Source organism: Octopus bimaculoides, chromosome 22, assembly GCF_001194135.2.
Source record: "Octopus bimaculoides isolate UCB-OBI-ISO-001 chromosome 22, ASM119413v2, whole genome shotgun sequence".
NCBI classification, from domain to species: domain Eukaryota; kingdom Metazoa; phylum Mollusca; class Cephalopoda; order Octopoda; family Octopodidae; genus Octopus; species Octopus bimaculoides.
Window position 1 is genome coordinate 15,216,713 of NC_069002.1, and position 23,204 is coordinate 15,239,916.

Below are 23,204 nucleotides of genomic sequence, written 5' to 3' on the forward strand. Positions count from 1 at the left end.
ATATATTAAATATATATATTTTTTTAACCAAAAAATTTGGTAAAAAATATAGTATCTGTTAACAATCTTAGCAAAAAACTCACAATTGAGCTTTTGAATATATATCAACTTTAAATAGAGCTCAAAATTGATCCGTTGAAAATACTTTAAGAAAAAGAAAAAGATGATAAAGTATGTACATATACAGGGAACCAAACAATATTATGCTGTTATGTTGTTAAGTAGAAGACAAATTTCATAAATTTAAGTAATAGGAGCTAAAATGTAAATGTGTTTAATGTACGTAAGATATACAATATACAAAATATGAGAGAAGGTAGTATTGCGGTGAACTTATTATACGTCTCTAAGTAGATAGTTTATTATTATTCGAATCATGTATTAATCAAAACCTACATACTAACAAGACTAATTACTGCCAAGGAGTCATTACAATAGCAAGTATTATAAAATAAGGTTTATATATATCTCTATAAACAGCTAAGTATTAATCACAAAGCTATCGCGACTAACTACCTAAACTTTAATCCCTAATACGAAGCCATTACTAAGCAAATATTTACAAGAGAGTGATGTGAACATTATCTGAACTTATTATATAAAAAGTTAAGTTTATGTCTACATTTAATTCTGCGTTCATCTTGGGGGTTTATAATTTTTTATTATTAGTGAATAGTATCTCCTTAAACTCGTTAGTGCATAAAGAGCAAAATTTACTGCCTATTCGGTAAGATTTGGCCTTACAAACTATTTCCCATTTTAAATTGTATTCAATTCCTTTCGATTTTAGGTCCCATATGTATTTGCTATGTATTTGGGTAATACTACAGTCAACAAAGAATCTTCGTTAAGATAATTGATGTTCCTTTTCCTAATACTCTTGAATTTCTTAATCCATTTAACAGTTAATTACACTATCTTTATATATGTTTTCTTTTTTCCTAATCTACAGAAATGATTTCTCCAATAGACTTTTATGCCTTTAACTTGACAGATGTTTATTATTATTATGATTATTATTATAAAACCTTGACACACATTTATTTATAGTACTAAATTTTGCTTAAACGTACAGATTTTTCTACTTTTCTTATTTTATCACATTTTTAAATATTAGGATAAGTTTTTTGAAGTTACATGACCTGAGGAGTGTCCTCATTATGAGTGGTATCTATAGTTACAATAGAAGACACTTGCCTGAGGTGTCATAGAGTGGGACTGAACCCAGAACCATGTAGTTAAGAAGCAAACTTCTTATCATAGAGCCACTCCTGTGTATGTATATTTTACTTTGTGCCTTTGGTTCAGCCCAGAGACTTCAAATAGAAAATCTCTAGAGTGTTTCACAAATTTCACTCAGACCAATCAACTCTGGAGAATGCAAACCAGTCTGTTCTTTTCTCTCTCTCTTTTTTTATTTTTTTTGTAGAACCCTAGCATTTCTAGGTTTCTATGTAGCCCTATACACCTGTAGTTATAGAAACAAATGAAAAATCTATAGCCAGGATATAATAGCTGTAAGTTTTCCATTTGTTCTTCATAAATCTCCCTCTTTTCCAAAATATTAGATAAGGAATTCATACACATACACTCAGACATGTAAACACAATAAGAAACACATTCGTATGTATACACTATAATGCACATATATACACAAAATGAGACATACATGTGTACACCAATTTTTATTCACACATACATACAGTAACACACTCAATTACCCATGCACAGCAATATTATCATACACAGCAATACATACAAACAAAAAAGATTATTTACTGACCCTCAGTTTTGTTAAAATCATTTGTTGATGCCTTCATCCAAACATTGATGTAGGACATTTGTCCACCTCGTCCCACCTTCACGTAAACTGTTGTACCAATTGGTAACCGAAACTGCAGAATAAAATATACAGCCAAATCACATGATGGCAGCAAAACTTTAACAATGTATTATTATCGTTATTATTATTATTATTATTATTATTAATCAGTAATCTTATTTTTATAATGTGCTTTCACTGCACTACTAAGTGCAGCTCTGTGTACATTGGGTATGTGCTGTGGTTTGTTGTGGTACTCTTATTTTCACTGTATTGAAAATGCTTTATGTAGGATGTGCATGGTGCTTAGTGCTATTGTCTGTATGTCATATACATTTGTAAGTCCTGGTGTTTTGGTTATGTATTTGTTTGAATGTTTTTTAATCATACCTAATGCACCTATAATAGAGATTATTTCTGTTTTTAGGCTCCACATTCAGATAGTGTCAGATGTCTAGGAAATTGAGATGGTTGGCACTACCCTAAGGGAATATGAAGCAATGACAGGAGCAATGATTAACCAAGAGAAGTCAGTGGGCCTGAAGCTTGGTACCTGGAGAGGCAGATCCTTCCCAAGCAAGAGCATTGTGGGGTGCTAGATGGAAAGACTGGTTAAGTTGCTCGGGGCTCAGTTCCAAGTGGACAAGAACAGGGGTGACAGACAGGATGGTCAGTCTCACCCAGAAATTGGCTGAGGGGAAGCTGTCCCTGAAAGGTCAGGCAGATGTGCCAAATGTGTACATCGCATCTGTCATATGCTACAGCTGGACTGTCATCCTTTGCCCCGCTTTATGGATGAATGGGATGATGCGCTTGCTCTTCTGCCTCCTGTGGAAGGGACAGGTACCACTTGTCAGATGGTCTGTTTGATGTTGGCACCTGTTGCATGGAGGACTGAGTATGCCATGTGCTGAGGCTGCAACATCTCCAGCAATACCTTAATGGTGAGCAGGTGTGGTCACCGTTTGGTGGACATGTTTTTCTGCAGGTCATCTCCTTGACAGGGCAACAATCATGGATCAGGCATAGACTGAGGCAGGGCGCTTAGCACCTAGAGTGTCTCCAAGCACTCACAACCTTAGGCAAACAGGTAGATTCGTATCAGATGACATGCTTAGTGGCATGTGTCTGTCTTTATGTTCTGGGTTCAAATTCTGAATAAACTGGAGCAATGTAAATGAAGTGCCTTGCTCAAGAACACAGCACACAGGCCAGTCTTGGAATCAAACTCAGTGCCTCATAATTGTGAGCCCAATGCTCTAACCACTGAGTCATGCACATTCAGTATGTATGTGCGTGTGTGTGTGTGTGTGTGTATATATATCATCGTTTAACGTCCGCTTTCCATGCTAGCATGGGTTATATATATATTCATATATATATATATATGTATATATATATATATATATATATATATATATATATATGGAGGCTTGTATTACCCAATGATGGAATCAAATGACGATTAATATTTTGGACCACCAAGAGTGGTGAACTGGCAGAATCATTAGGACACTGGACGAAATGCTTAGCAGTATTTCACCTGTCGCTATGTTCTGAGTTCAAATTCTGCCGAGGTCAACTTTGTGTTTCATTTTTTTCAGAGTCAATAAGTTAAGTAGTGGTTGTGTAGAGGGGTCGATCTACTCGACTGGTCCCCTCCCCCAAAATTTCAGGCCTTGTGCTTTTAGTAGAAAGGATTATCTTGGACCACCAAGCCCACAGAAACAGCTATTGGACTTGTAAAACTCTTATTAAACCCCTTTAATTCCTGATATCATTTCTATTCTGTCTAAGTTGGACCTTTTTCATGTAAACATATGTACATTTTTTTGCATCAAATATATTTAATATTTTTTGTATATCAACTTGCATGACAAACTTGCTTATCCTTACATTACTCCTCTACCTGTTCAAGTTTAAATCTCTTGAGCACTATTTTTTAGTGTATTTTATACAGAGAATATCTGTCTCCCATCTATAGACTATAAATATATATAAATATATATGTTTACATACCTCATACTGTTGACCACTAGCTGACTGTATAATTTTGGTACGTGGATTAAGTTTAGTACTCTGATATATTTTAATGGTAAGTGGTACTTTTTTCTGTTTTGAAGTACTACATTTATCAACGACAATAACACTAAGACCTGACTGTATCGCAACTCCACAATTACAGCTGGCACGGTTGATGCATTTCCGATAAAATGTATGAACCTAGTCAAAAGAAAATATAATGAACGTTAATAATTTAATAAGAAATTAAATAATGATATGACAGGGACATGAATGAATATAGATAATATATGCAACAAAGAAACAAAAGGAAATTTCATTAAATGATGATGATGACGATCATCATCATCATCGTTTAACGTCTGCTTTCCATGCTAGCATGGGTTGGACGATTTGACTGAGGACTGGTGAAACCGGATGGCAACACCAGGCTCCAATCTGATTTGGTAGAGTTTCTACAGCTGGATGCCCTTCCTAACGCCGACCACTCAGAGAGTGTAGTGGGTGCTTTTACGTGTCACCCAAAAGATTAAGACAGTGAGCTTGCAGAATTTTTAGCATAAAAGACAAAAGGCTTATCAGTATGTTGTTTATCTTTACGTTCTGAGTTCAAATTTCATTGAGGTCAGCTTTATCTTTCATCCCTTTGGGGTCAATAATATAAGTACCAGCTGAGCATGGGTTCGATGCATTCAACTTATCCCATCCCCTGAAACTGCCGGCCTTGCACCAAAATTTGAAACCAATATTAGAAAAGGTTTTAACCAGTGGTTCTCAACTGTTTCTTTACATAGGGACCCCTTTGATTTACATTTCATTCTGATGGATCACCACAGCCATTCAATGTTTAAAAAACTAATTTCATAGATACTTCGTAAATTCCTATTTTGCTTTTCATATATTAACTTGCATAGATTGAACTATGTAAAATGTTAGAGAGAGAAATTTAGCTGTTTGCAATAAATACAGTCGAAGCAAAACTTTTCTTGGAATTTTAACATATTACTGTGAGGGCCCCAATTTACTATTTGACTTGCACGGACCTGCTAAAATCTTATATGGACCCCGAGGGGTCATATGAACCTTGGTTGAGAACCATGGTTTAAACAATCATGTTGGCAATACAATGAGGTTTAGCATAAGAAGTTCTGTTCACAAATCAGTTTATCTCAAGTACAATCTCAATGCTTAATATCTAGGACAAATGTCATTTACAAAAGCTTCAGTTTAACTGAAAACTTGTGAGTGAGATTGGGTGAAAGGAAACTGTTTAGAAGCTTGATCCATCTTTGTCTGGTCACATACTGATACTGCTTGATGGTTGCGTTAAGGGTATACATATCTGTGGAATACTGAACCATCATATGCTAATGAGAACATTGTTCAGATGATCAAAACAACTGAATACTCTTTGTTGAAACCAATGGAAATCCTTTTGCTCACTCAGATTGCTAGAAATTTCAGTTAAATCTCCTTTCAGGATCAGTTTTTATTTTTTGGCATCTTACAGCAATGGCTATATTTAAAAGGTTCAACTTGTATTAATCAGATATACACGCACACACACACACACACACACACACACACACACACACACACACACACACACACATATATATATATATATATATATACATGCACATACACCCAAGCCTATTCCCTATTTTTTAGGAGCGGGTAGCCACAAGACACACACCTGGCATTCCATTCAATTCGCAGCTCAAAGAAGTGAGGGATAGAACACAACCCCCAATATCAGCAACAGGGCTGGACAGCATATGCTGGTTTACCCCTGCTGCATCATACTGGTTCCGTACCTCTTTGAGCAACATCAAATTCACTCGTCCAACCACAAACACTCTCCAAGCTTTCCTATCATTTATAAACTCTCTTGCCTCTCTCACTCCAACACCTCTAACCACCAAAGCTTCCCTCACTCCATCTATTCATACAAACTGAGGTCTGACTTTGGTTCTGCTGCCTACCACTTCTGCCTTCATCATCCCCCTTACCATCTGCTCCTCATCTATCCTCTCCATGTGCCCACACCACCTCAACATTCATCTATCCATTTTGGTTGTTAGTTTTTCTCTCATTCCTGCTTGCATTCACACCTCCTTATTTCCTCATCCTGTCCATCCATATCACATCAACCATAGCCCTCAGACAGCTCATCTCAAAAACATCTAGTTGCCTCCTGTCCACCTGTCTCAGCCTTCACGTCTCTGCACCATATAACATTGTCAGCACAATCGCGCCCTCATACACACCTCTTTTCGCTTTGATACTCAACCTTTTATCTCTCAGTATACTTTTCACAACTCCAAGTATCTTACTCCCCTCCCTCCCTCCCTCTATATCCCACTTCCTCAGCCAACCCCACGATCCCAGATACTTAAAAACACTCACCTCCTCTAACATCTCACCATTTATACTCACATCCATCCTACCGGCCATTCCATCTCTCAAACATCTCATCACCTTACTCTTAGCTACATTCACTTTCAGTTTCCTCCTCTCACATACTCTTCCAAACTCTACCACCAGTCTCCTCAGTTGCTCTTCCGAATCTGCCACCAGTGCTTTATCATCAGCAAACAACAACTGACTCACCTGCCATTTCTCTTCATTTTCTCTCACCATTTGGGTTCCCCTACCAAAAGTTCTAGCATTCACCTCTCTCACCACACCAGCCATATATAAATTAAACAGCCATGGAGACATCACACAACCCTGTCTCAGCCTCACCTTTATATCAAGCCACTCACTCACTTCACCACCCACCCTAACACACACCCTATTTTCTCTATACAAACTCTGTACAGCTATCGACAATCTACCATCTACTCCATACAACTGCAACACCTGCCACATTGCATCTTTATTCACTCTAAGTCCATAAAGGCCCCAAACACCTCCCTTTGCCAAAAACTTCTCACACATCTGCCTTACTACAAATATTTGATCTGCACACCCCTTCCACCCTTAAAACCACACTGCTCCTCCCCTAGTACACTCTCTGTCTAGTTCCTCACCCTTACAATCAGCATTCTTTCATACAGTTTACCGACCACACACAACAGACTTATACCCCTAAAATTTCCACACTCCCATTTATCCCTGTTCCCCTTGTACAGTGGAACTATACAGGCACTGCACCAGTCCTTTGGTACTCTTCCAGCCATATAACTAACATTCATAAGCCTCACTAACCATTCAATCAGTCACTCCTCCTTTCTTTAAGCATTCCACAGTACACCCATCTATACTTGGCACCTTCCGGTTTGCCCCCCCCACCTCTTCCCTTTCAATTGCACCATAGTTCCATTCCCCAACAACAAGCATTCTCCACTCTCCTCCAGCCACTATACCTCCTCCCACTCTCATTCCGACCAGGAACCCCATCTTTTCCTACTACATTCTCTACTTCCTCATTTCCCACTCATGCATTCAAATCACCCAACACCACCACATAACCACTTTTCCCCATCCTATCCACACACTCTGTTAGTTTCCTCCAGAACTCCTCTACTTCTTCACTCCTTGGACCATAAGCACTAAAAAACATCCACATCTCTCCTCCTCACCTCATCTTCACCCACATTAACCTTGAAGACACTTCCCTCCACTCCATCACACTCTTCTTCAAATGCTCACTCACCAGCAATGCCACTTCCTTGTGAGCCCTCCACCTTCCCACTCCCGACACTTGTCCAGTCACATCCCCAAACTGGTACCACCCTTACCTTTCATCTTGGTCTCGCTCAGTGCCAGCACATCCATCCTTCTCCTCATCTTCCCTATCTCTCTCCTCTTTATCACACTTGTACTACACCTACTCACATTCCATGGCCCGAGTACAAGGGTGAGATTAGGTGCTAACCTTCTCCCACCCCCTTGTCTTTTTAGGAATATGAAATGACTAGGAGTGGCTTCCCAGTCTCTTTACTTCCGCCCCTTTTAGTAGCCTTTTATGCCACACAGGGAATACAGCAACTGCATTCTACCGGTCCCCAACCTCAATTGCAAGAGTGTTTGCTAGTTAACCTATAGTTGGAACCCTTATAGGTACTACCATTCCGGGCCAGAGCAGACCTGGGAACAATAGTGGCTAAAAGGTGGTTCCACACTCCTCAAACCCTGAATCCAGAGCCCCTGGTTTATACATAATAAACTTATCAAATACAATGCTCAGGTGCAATACAACTCAAGAAATAAGTGCCAAATGTGCATGAACAGTACATTACTATCAATAACTAATATATTCAACACACTTACTTCATATGGTAATGTTTTGTGCCGATATAAAACAAATTCACCTTCATAGAAATTGTCATAACGCCTAAGAAAATAAATAAATAAATAAATACATAAGTTTTAAATGATGACAGTTTTGGTTTTGTATTTGTTTCATAAGATTGTTGATATGAGATAAGAGCTAAAATGAATATTGATGTATTTTGAGAGAGTTATGCCAAGAAAAACATATATGCTGGTTTGTTAATTAATTAATTGAAAAAAAAAAACAATGATTAATAATTAATGAATTGTAGCAAGTACTTGTGTTTTATTGACAGAATGATCATCCCAAACTACAATTTAAAGTTTATTGTGAGAATTAGCATGACGGGCAAAATGCTAAGCAGTGTTTTGCCTGTTTTTATGCTCTGAGTTTAAATTCTACCAAGATTGGCATAGCCTTTCATCCTTTCGGGGTCGATAAAATAAGTACCAGTTGAGTACTGGGGTCAATGTAATCGACTTACCCACTCCCCGAAATTTCTGGCCTTGTGCCAAAATTTGAGATCAATATGTAATGGGTCTCAACTTAGAAAGGAACATTACCTGTCTCCACTGTGAGTTTTGCTGACACACTCCGAGGGTTCAAAAGTAATGTTCAGCCTTGCAGTGTTTTTCTCAGAGACCTGAGGAAACTGATCATCACTACTCTCACTTGTTTCAGATATTCTTGTTACTACTCCTATCAGAGATTTCTGCAAATTGTGCTAAGATTATTTTTGATTTACCAGCAATTTTTTCTACTCACACAAATTACTGTTCAAGAATCCAAAAATTGTTTAAATGATTTGAGAAATAATGGAACATTTTGATATAAGCACTAAGTACTTGATGACAAACTCTGTGACTCAAACTTGAGCAGCTTATAAAGATACAAGGAATAACCGCAAATATTGTATCATCATCAGCATCGTTTAACATCTGTTGTCCATGCTGACATGGGTGGGAAGGTTTGACTAGGGCTGGTAAGCTGAGGGGGCTGCACCAGATTCCAGTCTGATTTGGCATGGTTCCTATAGCTGGATACCCTCCTAATGCTAACCATTCTGAGAGTGTAATGGAAGCTTTTATGTTCCACTGGCATGAGTGCTAGTTGCATGACACTGGTGTCTGCCACAATTAAGATTTTACTTTGCTTGATGGGTCTTCTGTTCAAGCACAGTATATTGCCAAAGGTCTTGGTCACATGTCATTGCCTCTATGTGGCCTAATGCTCAAAAGGTGCTTTTTATGTACCACTAGCACAGGGGCTAATTGCCTCTGTGAGGCCCATCACTCAAAAGGTGTTTCTTACATGCATCCAGCATGGGTGCCAATTATATGACACCGGCATTGGCAACAGATACAATTTCACTTGGCTTGATGAGTCTTCTCAAGTAAAGCATATTGTCAAAGGCCTCATTCATTTGTCATCGCCTGTGTGAAGCCCAACGTATGTTCTTTCATATTGATTTGTTTTCATAACATTTAAATGTATTTATTCTGAGTAAAGATTAAACTCTTACCGTCCATCAAAAGTGCTCATGTGTGGATCATTAAGAGAATTACACAAAGCTGTTCTATCTCTGTCAACAACTGTTGTCTGAAAATGGAAAGAAAACCAATGTAAATGCTGTTGTTGTTTGGCCCCCAAGATCATACCTGACTGAGAGAATCTATAATCCATAGTATACCTCAGCTATGATCATTTGTTCTTAGACATAGTGTGTTTAAGACCATATTATCTAATACCTTTTAATATGGTTGGGTTTGATTTGAGGATGATTTAGCTGCTATTTCTATTCAGTTGAACAACTGCAAAGATGTTCACTCATTCTTTTGTTTCTGAAGGGTTGTTGTTGAAGCTGTTTAAATCCAAGCCAGCTTTGATAAAGCAAATCTACAGTTAAAGACATTCCAGCCATTCCAATTTTTTAGCCAAGGCCAATCTTGACCCAGCAGACTTATCCTCAAAAGTATTCCAACCATAACTATCCTATTTTTTCTATTATGAACAGAGAATCTAGGACAACATTACTTAATTTCCTTTTCTAAGGATGTGAGGTGGTGTAATCTGAGGCAGAGTTGACTGTTCTTTCCAACAGGTTGAATGGCTGCAAAGAGGCAACTATGTTGGTTTGATTACTAAGGGTTTCTTAGATGTGGGTGGATCAAGAGAGCAAATAAAAATAGCTAGGGACCCCTTATTGGCAACAGCTATGGGTGTCATTGATAACCTCCAATCACAATCATGATGAATCAGATGTGAAAACATTAAGTCGCCTTGGATGAGGACAATGGTGTTGCTAAGCACTAAATAGTATTCACAGCATTTGTATAGAACAGACCATCCCAAAACTATTTCAGTCAACATTTTAACAATTCTGAAGAAATTACAATCATTAAAATAAACTTTAATGAATGGCTAATTACATAATCTTAGTTTCCTCTTCTCTCCACCTCACACAAATTTATCTAAACACAACAACTTCAGATTATTTTTTGCAGATGAAAATTCCCACCAGTTTCCTACAATATATATATATATATATATATATATATATATATATATATATATATTAATTATTTTAATTATTAAAACAAATTTGATTATTCCAGTATGATAAGTAAGGAGATATAAAAGTTCCAATACGCTTTCATTCAATGTGAAAGAAAAGAAAAATATCATTCCTATCTTCTTCATTGATATAAATATTTACTGCTGAATAGTCTTACTTTTTAGCCCTAAGTCATCTCAATTTCAGCAGACATGTGACCAAAGCATTTTAACCATGACAATCCAGCCTTTTATTTTATCGCAAAAATTGTGTACATATGATGACATCTGCTCTTTAACACTAGTCTAAGTATCTGACACCTATAGCTACACAGCTTCTCTGCCATTGATATCTACAAAAATGTTTGCAAGTAGTACTTGGTACATGCATCATGTATCTAATACTATTCGATGCCATAGTGTATCTTGCATTTTTGGAGTGTTCCATTGTGCATCTAGCTCCTATTGATACCAACAAACTTTCTTGTGCCTTTTACTATCGCAACTAATCTTCCCATTCTTTTCTTTTGAGATAGTAGAACACAAATGGGAGGTTGGTTTGGGAGCTATTTATTTTGGGCAAATTGAAGCACAAAGTAAATAGTCCTTCATAATCTCATTTCCTTGTTGTATGTCCATTAGATGAACAAGCCTTACCTTAATCTGGTATTGGTTATTAAATGTGAATTCTTCTTTGCTTGTCATAATTGCTGGTAAAAGGTTTATAATAACAGATTGATTTCCATCATATAAACCATCTGCTGTGGCTCTCACAGCAATCGCTGTCCATTTAAAATTAATCTGAAAACCACATCCTTTTCTCGACTTCTCTTCTTGTTCCGCCACCATTTGGTAGATGCTGCTTTTATCTGAACATGCTAATTTCTTCTTACTCTTGAATGAAACTGTAGCAGTTAATGCACATGAGGTGTTGGTATAAGATGGGCAAAAATATTTTGGTGGAATAACACTTCTGACATGAATGTAGTTATCTGTGGTGCTTTCTTCTATCACCATTTTCTTTTGCTTTACCTAGAATTGATTACAAATATAAACTCAATCAAAAATTTTATCAATAAATTATATTCACAAGATATGAGTCCTAGCATACAATCCTACCATGACCTCATGGTTGAGTGGATCACAAACATATGCCAGCTGTTAAAGCAATTGTTCTAACAGTATGAAAATATCTAAATTTCTCCCAAACTACCCTAGTAGGTCGATCTGGGAAAATTAATGGAAGATAGAATATTAGATTCAATCTTCTCTCCCCAAATGCCATCACACTAGATCCCTGTCTGCTTGTATTTTTCCTGCAGCATCACCTGCAATTGTATCAATCTCAACAGGACAACAAACTCAATGAAATCCTGGCCCAGTCAACAGAAAACATTTCAATATCATTCAAGATTTTCTCAACACACACACATATATATACAGGCACGCACATACACACACACATCATGATTATCGTTTAAAATTCTTTTCTCGTGCTGGCATGAGTTGAATGGTTTGACATAAACTAATGAACCAGAGAGACTAAGCTGAGCTCCACTGCTTGCTTTGACAGGGTTTCCCCAGCTGGATGCTCTTCTTAATGCCAATCACATCACAGTGTACTGGGTGTTTTTTTTTGCATGGCACCAACACTGATGAGGTGACCATGTACCTGCAAGACAAAATCACTTGACTGAGAGGAGGCATAGTGTTGAGGGATATGAAAGTTTTTGTTGTTGGCACTCCATCACTTACGACGTCGAGGGTTCCAGTTCATCCAATCAACGGAACAGCCTGCTCGTGAGATTAACGTGCAAGTGGCTGAGTACTCCAAGACACGTGTACCCTTAACGTAGTTCTCGGGGATATTCAGCGTGACACAGTGTGACAAGGCTGACCCTCTGAATTACAGGCACAACAGAAACAGGAAGTAAGAGTGAGAGAAGGTTGTGGTGGAAGAGTACAGCAGGGTTCACCACCATCCCCTATCAGAGCCTCGTGGAGCTTTAGGTGTTTTCGCTCAATAAACACTCACAACACCCAGTCTGGGAATCGAAGCCGCGATCCTATGACCGCGAGTCTGCTGCCCTAATCACTAGGCCATTGCGCCTCCACGATATGAAAGTAAGATAGAGGGAAAGATGTAAGTGTCTTGCTGAAGCGGTGACTACATGGCTGCTTATTTTTCGAGGGGGCAATGGAAGAATAGTAGAAAAGGAGGAAACAGGACACAGCACATCTGTGGGCAAGTAGCTGAAGTGTATTTAGAAGTAACTTTATGCTAATCAGTCAAGTGATTTTTCTAGATATGATATAGGATGTCCAGTGGGCAACAGTAGCACCTTCCTGACAAGGGGAGCAATGCTTCATTATGGATCTCATCAGAACTTTGAAGATCAATAACTGATGAAGGTTGATGTATTTTCTGGCTTCAAATAGCTTGACTTTGAGATGCGGTCCTGGCTATATTATCAATGTACAAGAGAAGCAATTATTTATTGATAAATAAAGTAATCTTAATTTAGATGGCAGCAGGTTATATTCTCATAAAATAACTATTGAAATTATGTTTAAGTTACCTCAATTTCAGCAGAAATAACATTACTTCGTCTTGGAGGACTTTCGGTGAAGGAACAGTTGCTGTTGAAACATGCAGTCATAGCACAAGAAAACTGAAATTAAAGAAACACATCATTGGAATTGATTAGGGCATCTACAAGAAACATTTGCTTTTATTATTGGTTTCAAATTTTGGCACACGGCCAGCAGGTTTGGGGGAAGGGGCCAAATCAAATAAATTGATTTCAGTGCTCAGATGGTAACTTATTTTTATTAACCCTGAAAGGATGAAAAGCAAAGTCAAACTCAGTGGAATTTGAACTCTGAACATAAAGACAGAAGAAATGCCACTAAGCATTTTGCCCCATCTGCTAAGGATCCCGCCATCTTGCTGCCTTATTGTTTTTTTTTTCGATATTGCAACAGAGATTAGGGCAATAAGCTGGCAGAATCAGTATGTTGGGGAAAATACTTGGCAGCATTTTGTCTGTCTTTATGTTCTGAGTTCAAATTCTGCCAAGGTTGACTTTTCCTTTCATCCTTTTGGGGTTGATGAAAATAAACATCATTTGAACACTGACTGCTTTCTCTCCCCCAAAATTGCTGGCCTTGTGCCAAAATTTGAAATCAATATTACAACAGAAATAAAGGAATGAATGTTTTTCTTGTTTAACTCCAAGTTGGCTCTCATTAGGCAGATTTACAAACAGAAATATTCCAGTCATGATCATTGTTTTTTTTTTTTTTTTTAGATACATTGTAATCTAGATTATATTATCCAATATGTTTGTGATTTTATTCAAACTGCTATGGTGTGATTCGAAGGATATGTAGTTGCTGTGTCTGGCAGGTTGAATGAAACTTTTGTCCTCTCTTTGAAATAAGCTATCAATATCTTATGAGTTATTAATATTAAATAAAGTGGTAGCAATGCATGTTGTTGAAGTTTCCTATAGCTTCACATCAACAAAGATATGTTAATCATATTGCTAGAAATGACAGCCACTTCTCTTTAAGTCACACCCTAAAGTCTCAAAAGATGAAGTGCATAACATGGTAAAATGCAGTTATAGTTACACAGAGTCAAAATAATCCTTTAGTCATGGGTCTGCCCAGTAAGAACTGGTTAGGGGTAAACAACAATAGGCTGACCAGTGAAGATTCTAGCTTTTCAAGAAGAAATGATTTTTTATTTCCCACTTGAACTCAGAACTGGAACCCTTTTATTATACCCCATAGAATATTTTTGCAATTAATTCAGCAAGGCTAGGTAGAGTTGTGTAGGCCATTGATACAGTTTTAGGGGTCAGAGATGTCCATGTATCAGCACTTGAAGGCTCAAGCTTGGTCAACACTGGTATTACCCGTTGTATGATAGTTACCCTCTTCACACAATGTTTATTTCAGAAAGGTCCCTGTCCTATGCTGATATATCTTTGTACCTGAGTCATCAGAAGTATTGTTGTGAAAAGATAAAGCATAAGAACACACACTGCAAGACATCCTATCCAATGTTCTAACAATTCAACCAGTCCATCATCCAGTTATGATACTAGTCAATCAATGATCCTGAAAGTAAGATTTGAATACAGAGCTGGGAAAATACCCAAATGCATTCTATGTAATACTCAGACTTTTGCACATCTCTTTACTCCTGCTTTTACAGTGTTAAAAGGATACAGTATACCTGTTCAAGAAACCAAGACTACTTGATCTTGACTGTTGTATGGAGATGAAATTAATTTTGCTTTAATTTTATAAAGTCTCTTAAGAGAAGCATAGTGTAACAGGTGTAAAACTTGATTTTAGCCATATATGGAGAATTAGTAAATAATCAGTAAGTGGAGTGACAAAAGAATGAGTGGGATAAAACAGCCAAGCAACAGGAATCCCTGGGTTGTTTTAACCAACACTCATTCTTTCAAATGTGTTTACATTACCTTTGAACCATATTTGATGTCTTTTACATTTTCAATTGACAGCAGAGAAATTGATCGACCAAGCTGGGTGGGTTCTTTTTTGATTAAAGACGAATCCATATACCAGTTGATAAAAACTTGTATGTTTGGAGTCCTTGGGTATACAAAATTGCAGGCAAACTTGAAATCATCTTCTTCATCCACTTCCACCTCAAGTGATGACTGTTCCCGGATGTAAGGGTACACTGATAGGTTTAAAAACAAACAATGGGAGCCAAATGAAATTACATGGTCAACATAAGAGAATTTTTAAATAGATGTAGTCATAACTTTGTACTTAAGAAGTCTGCTTGAACCTTACCATCTTGCGTAATGAAGAACACTTTGGACAATGTAGTCCTTGATACATTATGTCTGGCACAGAACTAAGATAGTTATGACTAGAAATTCTAAGGTCTCAGTTCTGTTCAGCCAACACCTTTAATGAAATCTACAAGATCTTAGCAAGCTGGCTGTTAAGCCAAATCTTGTTTGGCTGGTCAGCAAAGGGCAAGAGGTCAGATCACAACTAACTGAGACCATTTCTGTTTGCTTATAATCATCATTCATACTCTTGAAAAGGCCATGAACAATTGTCATCACTACTGTTTTGATTTTATATCTGCTTTCCATGCTGGCATGGGTTGAATAGTTTGACTGAACACAATGGATCCAATGACCAACTCTCTCTCCAGTTTGGGCTTGTTCCTTTTATGGTTGGATGCCCTTCATAAGATCAACCACTTTAAGACTTTGCATGGTAGCATATGAGAGAGCTAAAGAAGATTTTAGTGTGGTCACATGACCAGCTTGCAACCAAATTTTCCTTCATCCCACATGTTACATCCTACCATCTTAAAAATAAGAATGGGAATCCATGGATAACATAGTGCCAGTTTTTTTCTAAATCTTAGATGAGATGGTCAAGGCTGGAATATCTCTAATCCTTACTCTTGCTCAACAACAAACCAATGAGTCAGTCTTTACCACATTACTTGACATGCCAGAAATAGTAAGTACATATTACAATTTTAATAAAAATGAAAGACACAATGGACATTGTAGTTTTTAATATGAAAAAAAAAAGAACAAGATGGTCATGGCTAGAATCCCTTTGTTCAAAGCTCTGCTTGAACAGGAATAGCAAACCTTCTAACTGGCCTCTGCCACATGGTTGCTTTTTATCCAATTCCATTGACAACACTTTGGTAAATCTAAAATTATGACATAAGACATTTGTCCAGGTTGTCATACAGTAGGAGTGAATGAGAATCATACAATTACAATCAAGGAATAAACAAAAACAACAACAACAAATGTGTTTACCTTGGAGTGCAGACCATTCATATTCATTGACATATGGGTCACAGACAAGTTTGTCATTTTGGGGATTTTTGTCAGTGAAATTGTAACATGTGTCATTAATTAGACAGTGATCATTCTGCAAAACAAAACAAATCATTTCAAATGGTTTAGTTTAATGGAGAAAGGTGGCATCTGTGGCCCTTTTTTTCCTGAGGCCCCCAAAACTGATGAGAGGAAAGGAAGAAATTTATCCTTAGATCAGAGACCACATCTAAATGCTTGCAATAGAGTGGACCCAGCTAAAATCACTCAGGGGCCAGAGCTGGTATTAAATAGGGCGATACGGATTAAGAGTACTGTACAAAGTCAAACTAGTAATGAGCAATTCCAAGATGTCTCCTCACCAAGTTTCACTCACAAGACCCAACACTATCGTACAAGATACTTCAACTCCATCAAAACTTTTTATTAATTTAATAATGTTTTATAAATGTCAAAATGATCAATTAAAATCTATAACAAAGAACTGATACATCATTTTGGTAGTTGTATTTCTAATTAAATTACTTTCATTTAATTTTTTTTAATAACCAGGAAATTTGAAGAGATTTAATAAAGTAATCCATATGTTTTCATTTTAAGGTGAAGTCTAGAATGTAACTTATGTTTCTAAGATAAATTTGGGACGAGATGCTTTAATTTAAATAAAAACACAGCAAATCAAGAATCTTTGTCCAACCAACCAACCCAACAGCTTGTCCATCTGTCTATTTTCTACTCTTTTACTTGTTTCAGTCATTTGACTGTGGCCATGCTGGAGTACCTCCTTCCATTGAACATATTCTTTGTAAGCCTAGTGCTTATTCTGTCAGTCTCTTTTGCTGAACCATCTGTCTATTTGTCTATTTGGTCATCTGTCTGTTTCTTAATCAGTTGACTATCAGAAATTAAACACATTACTGTCACCTTGCCTAATATCTGTTAATATATCAGAATAAAAAAGGGTTAAATACTTACAAGCAAAGAACAGTTTCCTGCAGCTGTACATGTCAAACATGCTGGATCATATGCTTGGAAAACATAATTTGAAGTAAATATCAGGTTAGCACCAACAGAAAATGTGTAACTCTGTGTCTGTTTTGGAAGGGGACACAGAATGTGGTTGAAGTCAAGAAAGATGGCATTGACTGTGATCTCCGCAGAAGATAATGGTTGATAAGCCTGATTGAGTATCTGTAGAAGGAAACCAGATTGAAATATAAGTTTATCTCACTCACAACATCCACATCTAGCCCCACCTCTAACCATCTGGCACTCTCTCCTTACACTTTTATGGAATTATACCCCCTTTCCTTTCCCCTGATCCACTGCCCATATCGTCTCTTAGATTTACCTTCTTGTACCTTGAGAGTACACTCTGGCACCCTGTCAACACCATCTTTATCTGCCTTCTAGCTACTCTTACTTACATTCACATAATACAAAATAGCCATGTATCTCCTCTATAGCAAGGTACCTATTCTTTTCTCTCTATTAATAATTTAACCTTCAACACCTTGCCTCTTTCCCTTTCTCTCAGATACACACCCACTCAATTGAGGGGGTTCTTTCTGTTTCCTTTCTTTGTCTTCCAAGGTACTTTGCTGGCCTCACTCATGCTAGTATCCAAAAAATATATATCCAATACACACTGTAGAAATCAATCTAAAGCTAACTGACACAAAGGCTTGATGTACCTTTGCAGTTCATCAGTACATCCCATCAAAATATCAAACCCATACCAATGTAGAAAGCAGAAGTTAAATGATGACGATGAGAAATAAATGTAGTGTGTGTGTGTGGAAGAAATATATTTTTAAACTGAATATTAAATCCTAGACAACCTCAAGAATTTGCAGCTGTCATATTCAGGCATTCTATTTTCTATGAACAAAATAATAATTGAATAGCAATAATAATTTCAAATATCTATTTATGATGAGGGTTATTGACATAACTAAATTCCACCAAAAGCCAAAATTGAAAGTCAACAGAATCTTCCTTATTTTATAGCTGGAATAGGTTGACTAAGTTACTATAATCTGAGACAGTTTTCAGGTTCAGTTAGTAATCTCCTATAAAGCTTGGAGATAAACATCTCAATCATAAATTCCATTTTGGATTCAGTATCTACAAAAGTCATTTCAATATTTTATCATGGCATAAGGTGGCAAGTTGGTAGAGTTTTTAGCATGCCAGGTAAAATGCTTAGCGGCATTATGTTCATCTTTGTATTGTAAGTTCAAATCCACCAAGGCTGACTTCGCCTTTTATCCTTTTGGTGGTCAATTAAATAAGTAACAGTTGAGCACTGAGGTCGATGTAATTGATTTACGCCTCTTTTGAAATTGCTGGCCTTGTGCCAAGATTTCAAGCCAATATTTTATCATGGCACCATCACTAGAGAGGTGATCATGTCTTTGGTAAAAACTAGAGTGTTCCTTGAACAAACCACTGAATGGCATTTAGATATTTCCCTGTAAGGTCTGAATTGAAATATCCCCAGGTCAGTTTTGATATTCAGTTTTGTGAGGCCAATGGAACAAAAATGACTCAAATAAAGGGATGACCAATTGACTAACCCTAACCCTAAATGTGTGGCTGTGTTTCTCTTATAGAAATGTTGTTGGCACTCCGTCGCTTACGACGTCGGGGGTTACAGTTGATCCGATCAATGGAACAGCCTGCTCGTGAAATTAACGTGCAAGTGGCTGAGCACTCCACAGACACGTGTACCCTTAACGTAGTTCTCAAGGATATTAAGCGTGACACAGTGTGACAAGGCTGACCCTTTGAATTACAGGTACAGCAGAACCAAGAAGAAAGAGTGAGAGAAAGTTGTGGTGAAAGAGTACAGCAGGGTTCGCCACCATCCCCTGCCGGAGCCTCGTGGAGCTTTAGGTGTTTTCGCTCAATAAACACTCACAACGCCCGGTCTGGGAATCAAAACCGCGATCCTATGACTGCGAGTCCGCTGCCCTAACCACTGGGCCATTGCACCTCCACTCTTATAGAAGTAACAGTCAAATAAAAGGATGGTCAATTTAAGTGACCTCCCTTTCTCAAAATATATCGTTCTTGAAGAGAAGTAATATGAAGTGGTATCAAAAAAGTTTCCAGACTAGTTCTGTAACATGCCAACAGATGGCAGCACATGGTTGAGAACACAGTGAGAGCTAGCAGTGACCTCCACGAGACAGTGTGCTGAGTGACATCATTGTGTTAACTTTGCAAGTTGTGAAATTTGTGCTTTTGTGATCAGGTGTATGCTGTAGTCTGTGATTTTTGTTACGGACAGGAAGCTGGAACAAAAAGCTGAGCATACTTCAGAAAGCTTACAGCAACAAAACAATAGGTTATACACAATGTTTCAAGTGGCATGGGCACTTAAAAAGTAGACGAATGTCCCTGAAAGATGAATGATCTGGGAGACCTATCACTAGCATCACCCATGGAAATGTGGAGAAAATTCGTCAACTTGTGCATGAGGATTGTCAGAGACCAATCAACAACAGTTTGACGTGTTTGAGGTGAGATATTTAATGAAAATGACTAAATCAGTGGAGTGTGAAGAATTGGATTCTGCACCTTGTCGCCAAGCTCTCCTCACTCATGAATTTGTCACCAAAAACAACATGGTATCATTTCCAAACCCACACTATTCACCAGATTTAGCACCTCAAGGAGAAAATGCAGTTCAAAGGTCACCGTTTTAATATTGTTGTCAAGATCCAGAGCAAATCCCATAAAATCTTCAACTCGCTTAAAGAAAATGATTTCTAGACTGAATTTCAAAGGTGGCAGGAACACTGGGACCAGTGTATTGCTGTGCAAGGTGACTATTTCAAAGGAGATGATGTTAAAACTTAGGTAAATAAGTTATTATTTTTTTTTATCAAACACAACTAGACATGGAACTTTTTGATATTACCTTGTATTCATTGATATCCAATGGCAATCAGTTGGCAGAAACAACAGAACACAAATGACAAATACTTTGCAATATTTGTTCTGGTATTTGATGTCTGTGTTGTTTCCAAATCCAGCCAACATCAACTTTGCCCTTGATGTTCCCAAGGTCAATAATATAATATACCTGAGAATAGGTGTGACCTGGTGGAAGCGCTGAACAAAATATTTTCTTTTATTTGTTCTTTATGTTCTAAGTTCCAAGACAGATTTTCTTTACCTTAGCTATACTCATTATATACTCATTAGGGATCTTTTTCTTTCATTGAATATTCTATAAAAGCACTGCAGATTTCCCTGAAAGACACCATTTAAATACTGGGGTCAAAACACCTTCTCCTCTTTGACTTTAGCACCTGAGTTTTGATATCACAAAGTTAAGCTGATCCAATTAACAATCCAAAGTCAATGAAATGAATTGCTGGTCGATTCTTTAGTACAATTAAGATATGTAGTAGCATGTCTAGCTTTAGTTGCTTGCATCATGATCAAGCCGATATATCATAGAGTGTTTGTTCAAATTCATAGAAAAGAACTTATTTAGTGACGGTTCCATCATAAAATAATCCACCTCAACCTACAGATGCTCTTGGAAGAGGTAGCATCTGTAAACAACACTGAAAACTAGCAAATATAACATTTCTTCACATTTCTTCAAACTGTGGACATTTTTGAAAAAGATGAAATAAATATTTTGAAAGTTAAATCTTTAACTTATTATTCTTTTATGTTAATTTTGACTAAAACAGAAAAGTTATTCAAATTTAAAAAAAACATTTCTTCCAAATAAAATTATAAAAAAAAAGTTTAGTCTTTTTACAGAATTGAAATTTGTGACAATACCTGAATTTCTTTTAATATGCAGGTGAAAACAGTGCTCTCAGTGAAATATTCTCCAAAGACATGTATCTTATCGCATTTGGAAGTCTGGGTGTTACATAGACCATCATCAGAATATTCTTTTACCTCAACTTGTGGAGATTTTATAAAGCAATCTGCTCCTTGAAATGATTGCGTACAATCACATTCACCATCTGATGAAAGAAAAACAAACACATCCACTGAAAAACTCCTAGCTTGTATTAGAGAGTAATGTTGTATTTTTTTGTTTTGTCTTTCAAACTGGCCCTAAACTGGCCCTAAATTCATGGATTTATTTTTATGCATCATACATCCTGTAGACAAGAACAGGATCGGTTCTGGCTTTGAGACTCATTAATAACTGCTTCATAAGGTTTCTGATAACATGACGGAACAAAGGAGTATCTGTACAAGGTGGATGAAATCAATACAACCAAGAAATTTGTGTTCAATTCATTTGGCTATCAGTAGTTTACATGCTGATATGTATACCTTTGTCAAGGTACACATACATGCATACAACCACACAGAGCACACACATGCATGTGTGTGTACATGTGTGTGTGTGTGTGTGTGTGTGTGTGTGTGTGTGTGCATGCACATACCATAGACTTCCATTCAGATTCTGTCTACCAAAGCAAAACTGACAAAGCATTGATCAACCTAAAGTTTGAGGAGAAGACACTTTCCCAGGCATCGCACAGTGGGACTGAATGCAGTACAAGATGGTTGTGGAGTGAACTGCTTAACCATCCACCTATGTATGTACCCAAATTACATTAGGGTATGTAACTGTACTAATAAACTATAACATAGCTGTTGTTATTGTTGTGGTTTTGTGTTAGGTCAGTTTTGACAGAATGTTTATTTATGTCCATCATGGTACATACAAACAGAATCAACTGCTTGACAATGTTGTTGATTCATCAACGGATGATTAGAATTAAGGATTGGGAGGAAAGATGAGCAGGGACTTTTGTTTATTTAGCCATCTGTATTTTGAGTGGTTCTTTATTTATCAACCCCCACAGAGTGATGAAAGTAAACTTTATCTTAGTAAACTTTGAATATAACTCGTAACCAAGTATTGAATGGCATTTTGTCAAATGCTCAAGTGATTCTACCAATCTACTGTTCACCATTAATAAAATCAAAAAAGGATAAAATCTTTTACAAGAATTTTGTCAGGAAGCTAGTGTGCAAAAAAATTTGTAAGGGAAATTTCTATTCCCAAGAATATACTTATTTCTTTATATATATATAAAGGGCATTACTACAGAATAATGCCACACACTAGACTTCCCAAATAAACGCATTTTAGTACCAAATGCGAGGAAAACAACTTTTGAAAGAAACCAACATTTAAAAAAAAAATAAACTCAACTATGTATCGACCGATTTCACGATTACCAGAATGAAATCTAGTTTCCGTTCGTCAGCATAGTATAGTATCAACATATATAAATAAACAGAATCCTCACCTTACCAACATGAACACCCATGTATCCGACCAAGCAAAGGGAATGATGCTTATCTATATACATCGGTAAAAAACATTTGGTACTAAAATGTGTTTATTTGGGATATCTAGTGTGTGGCATTATTCTGTTCATCATTAATAGATAGAAACATTTGGACCAAGGGAACCTCTACTGGTAACTTTGTGAAGAGAATCAAGGATTATATAATCCAATGTGTACTTTTTTAATATGGTGAAGTGTGATTTGAGGATAAATTGGCTATTATATCAAGTGGACTGAGCTACCCAGTAGGGGGTTCATGGTTCTATGCATGTTGGATAATGAAAGAACAGCAACAACATCAGCAGTGTTAC

The 23,204-nt window shown here is 37.1% G+C and overlaps 1 protein-coding gene across 1 annotated transcript in view; it reads right to left on the bottom strand.

The window, feature by feature from the left end:
* LOC106880038 (uncharacterized) overlaps window positions 1-23,204 on the bottom strand; it is a 456,507-nt gene that overhangs the window by 281,834 nt on the left and 151,469 nt on the right. Inside the window, exons 52-61 of the mRNA XM_014929839.2 lie at window positions 21,353-21,543; window positions 17,519-17,734; window positions 16,523-16,637; window positions 15,179-15,402; window positions 13,259-13,351; window positions 11,337-11,711; window positions 9,649-9,725; window positions 8,123-8,186; window positions 3,842-4,045; window positions 1,784-1,895 (exon numbers count right to left, since the gene is read on the bottom strand). Of these exons, the coding sequence (XP_014785325.2) occupies window positions 1,784-1,895; window positions 3,842-4,045; window positions 8,123-8,186; window positions 9,649-9,725; window positions 11,337-11,711; window positions 13,259-13,351; window positions 15,179-15,402; window positions 16,523-16,637; window positions 17,519-17,734; window positions 21,353-21,543 (1,671 nt within the window). The remainder of the gene's footprint in view (window positions 1-1,783; window positions 1,896-3,841; window positions 4,046-8,122; window positions 8,187-9,648; window positions 9,726-11,336; window positions 11,712-13,258; window positions 13,352-15,178; window positions 15,403-16,522; window positions 16,638-17,518; window positions 17,735-21,352; window positions 21,544-23,204) is intronic.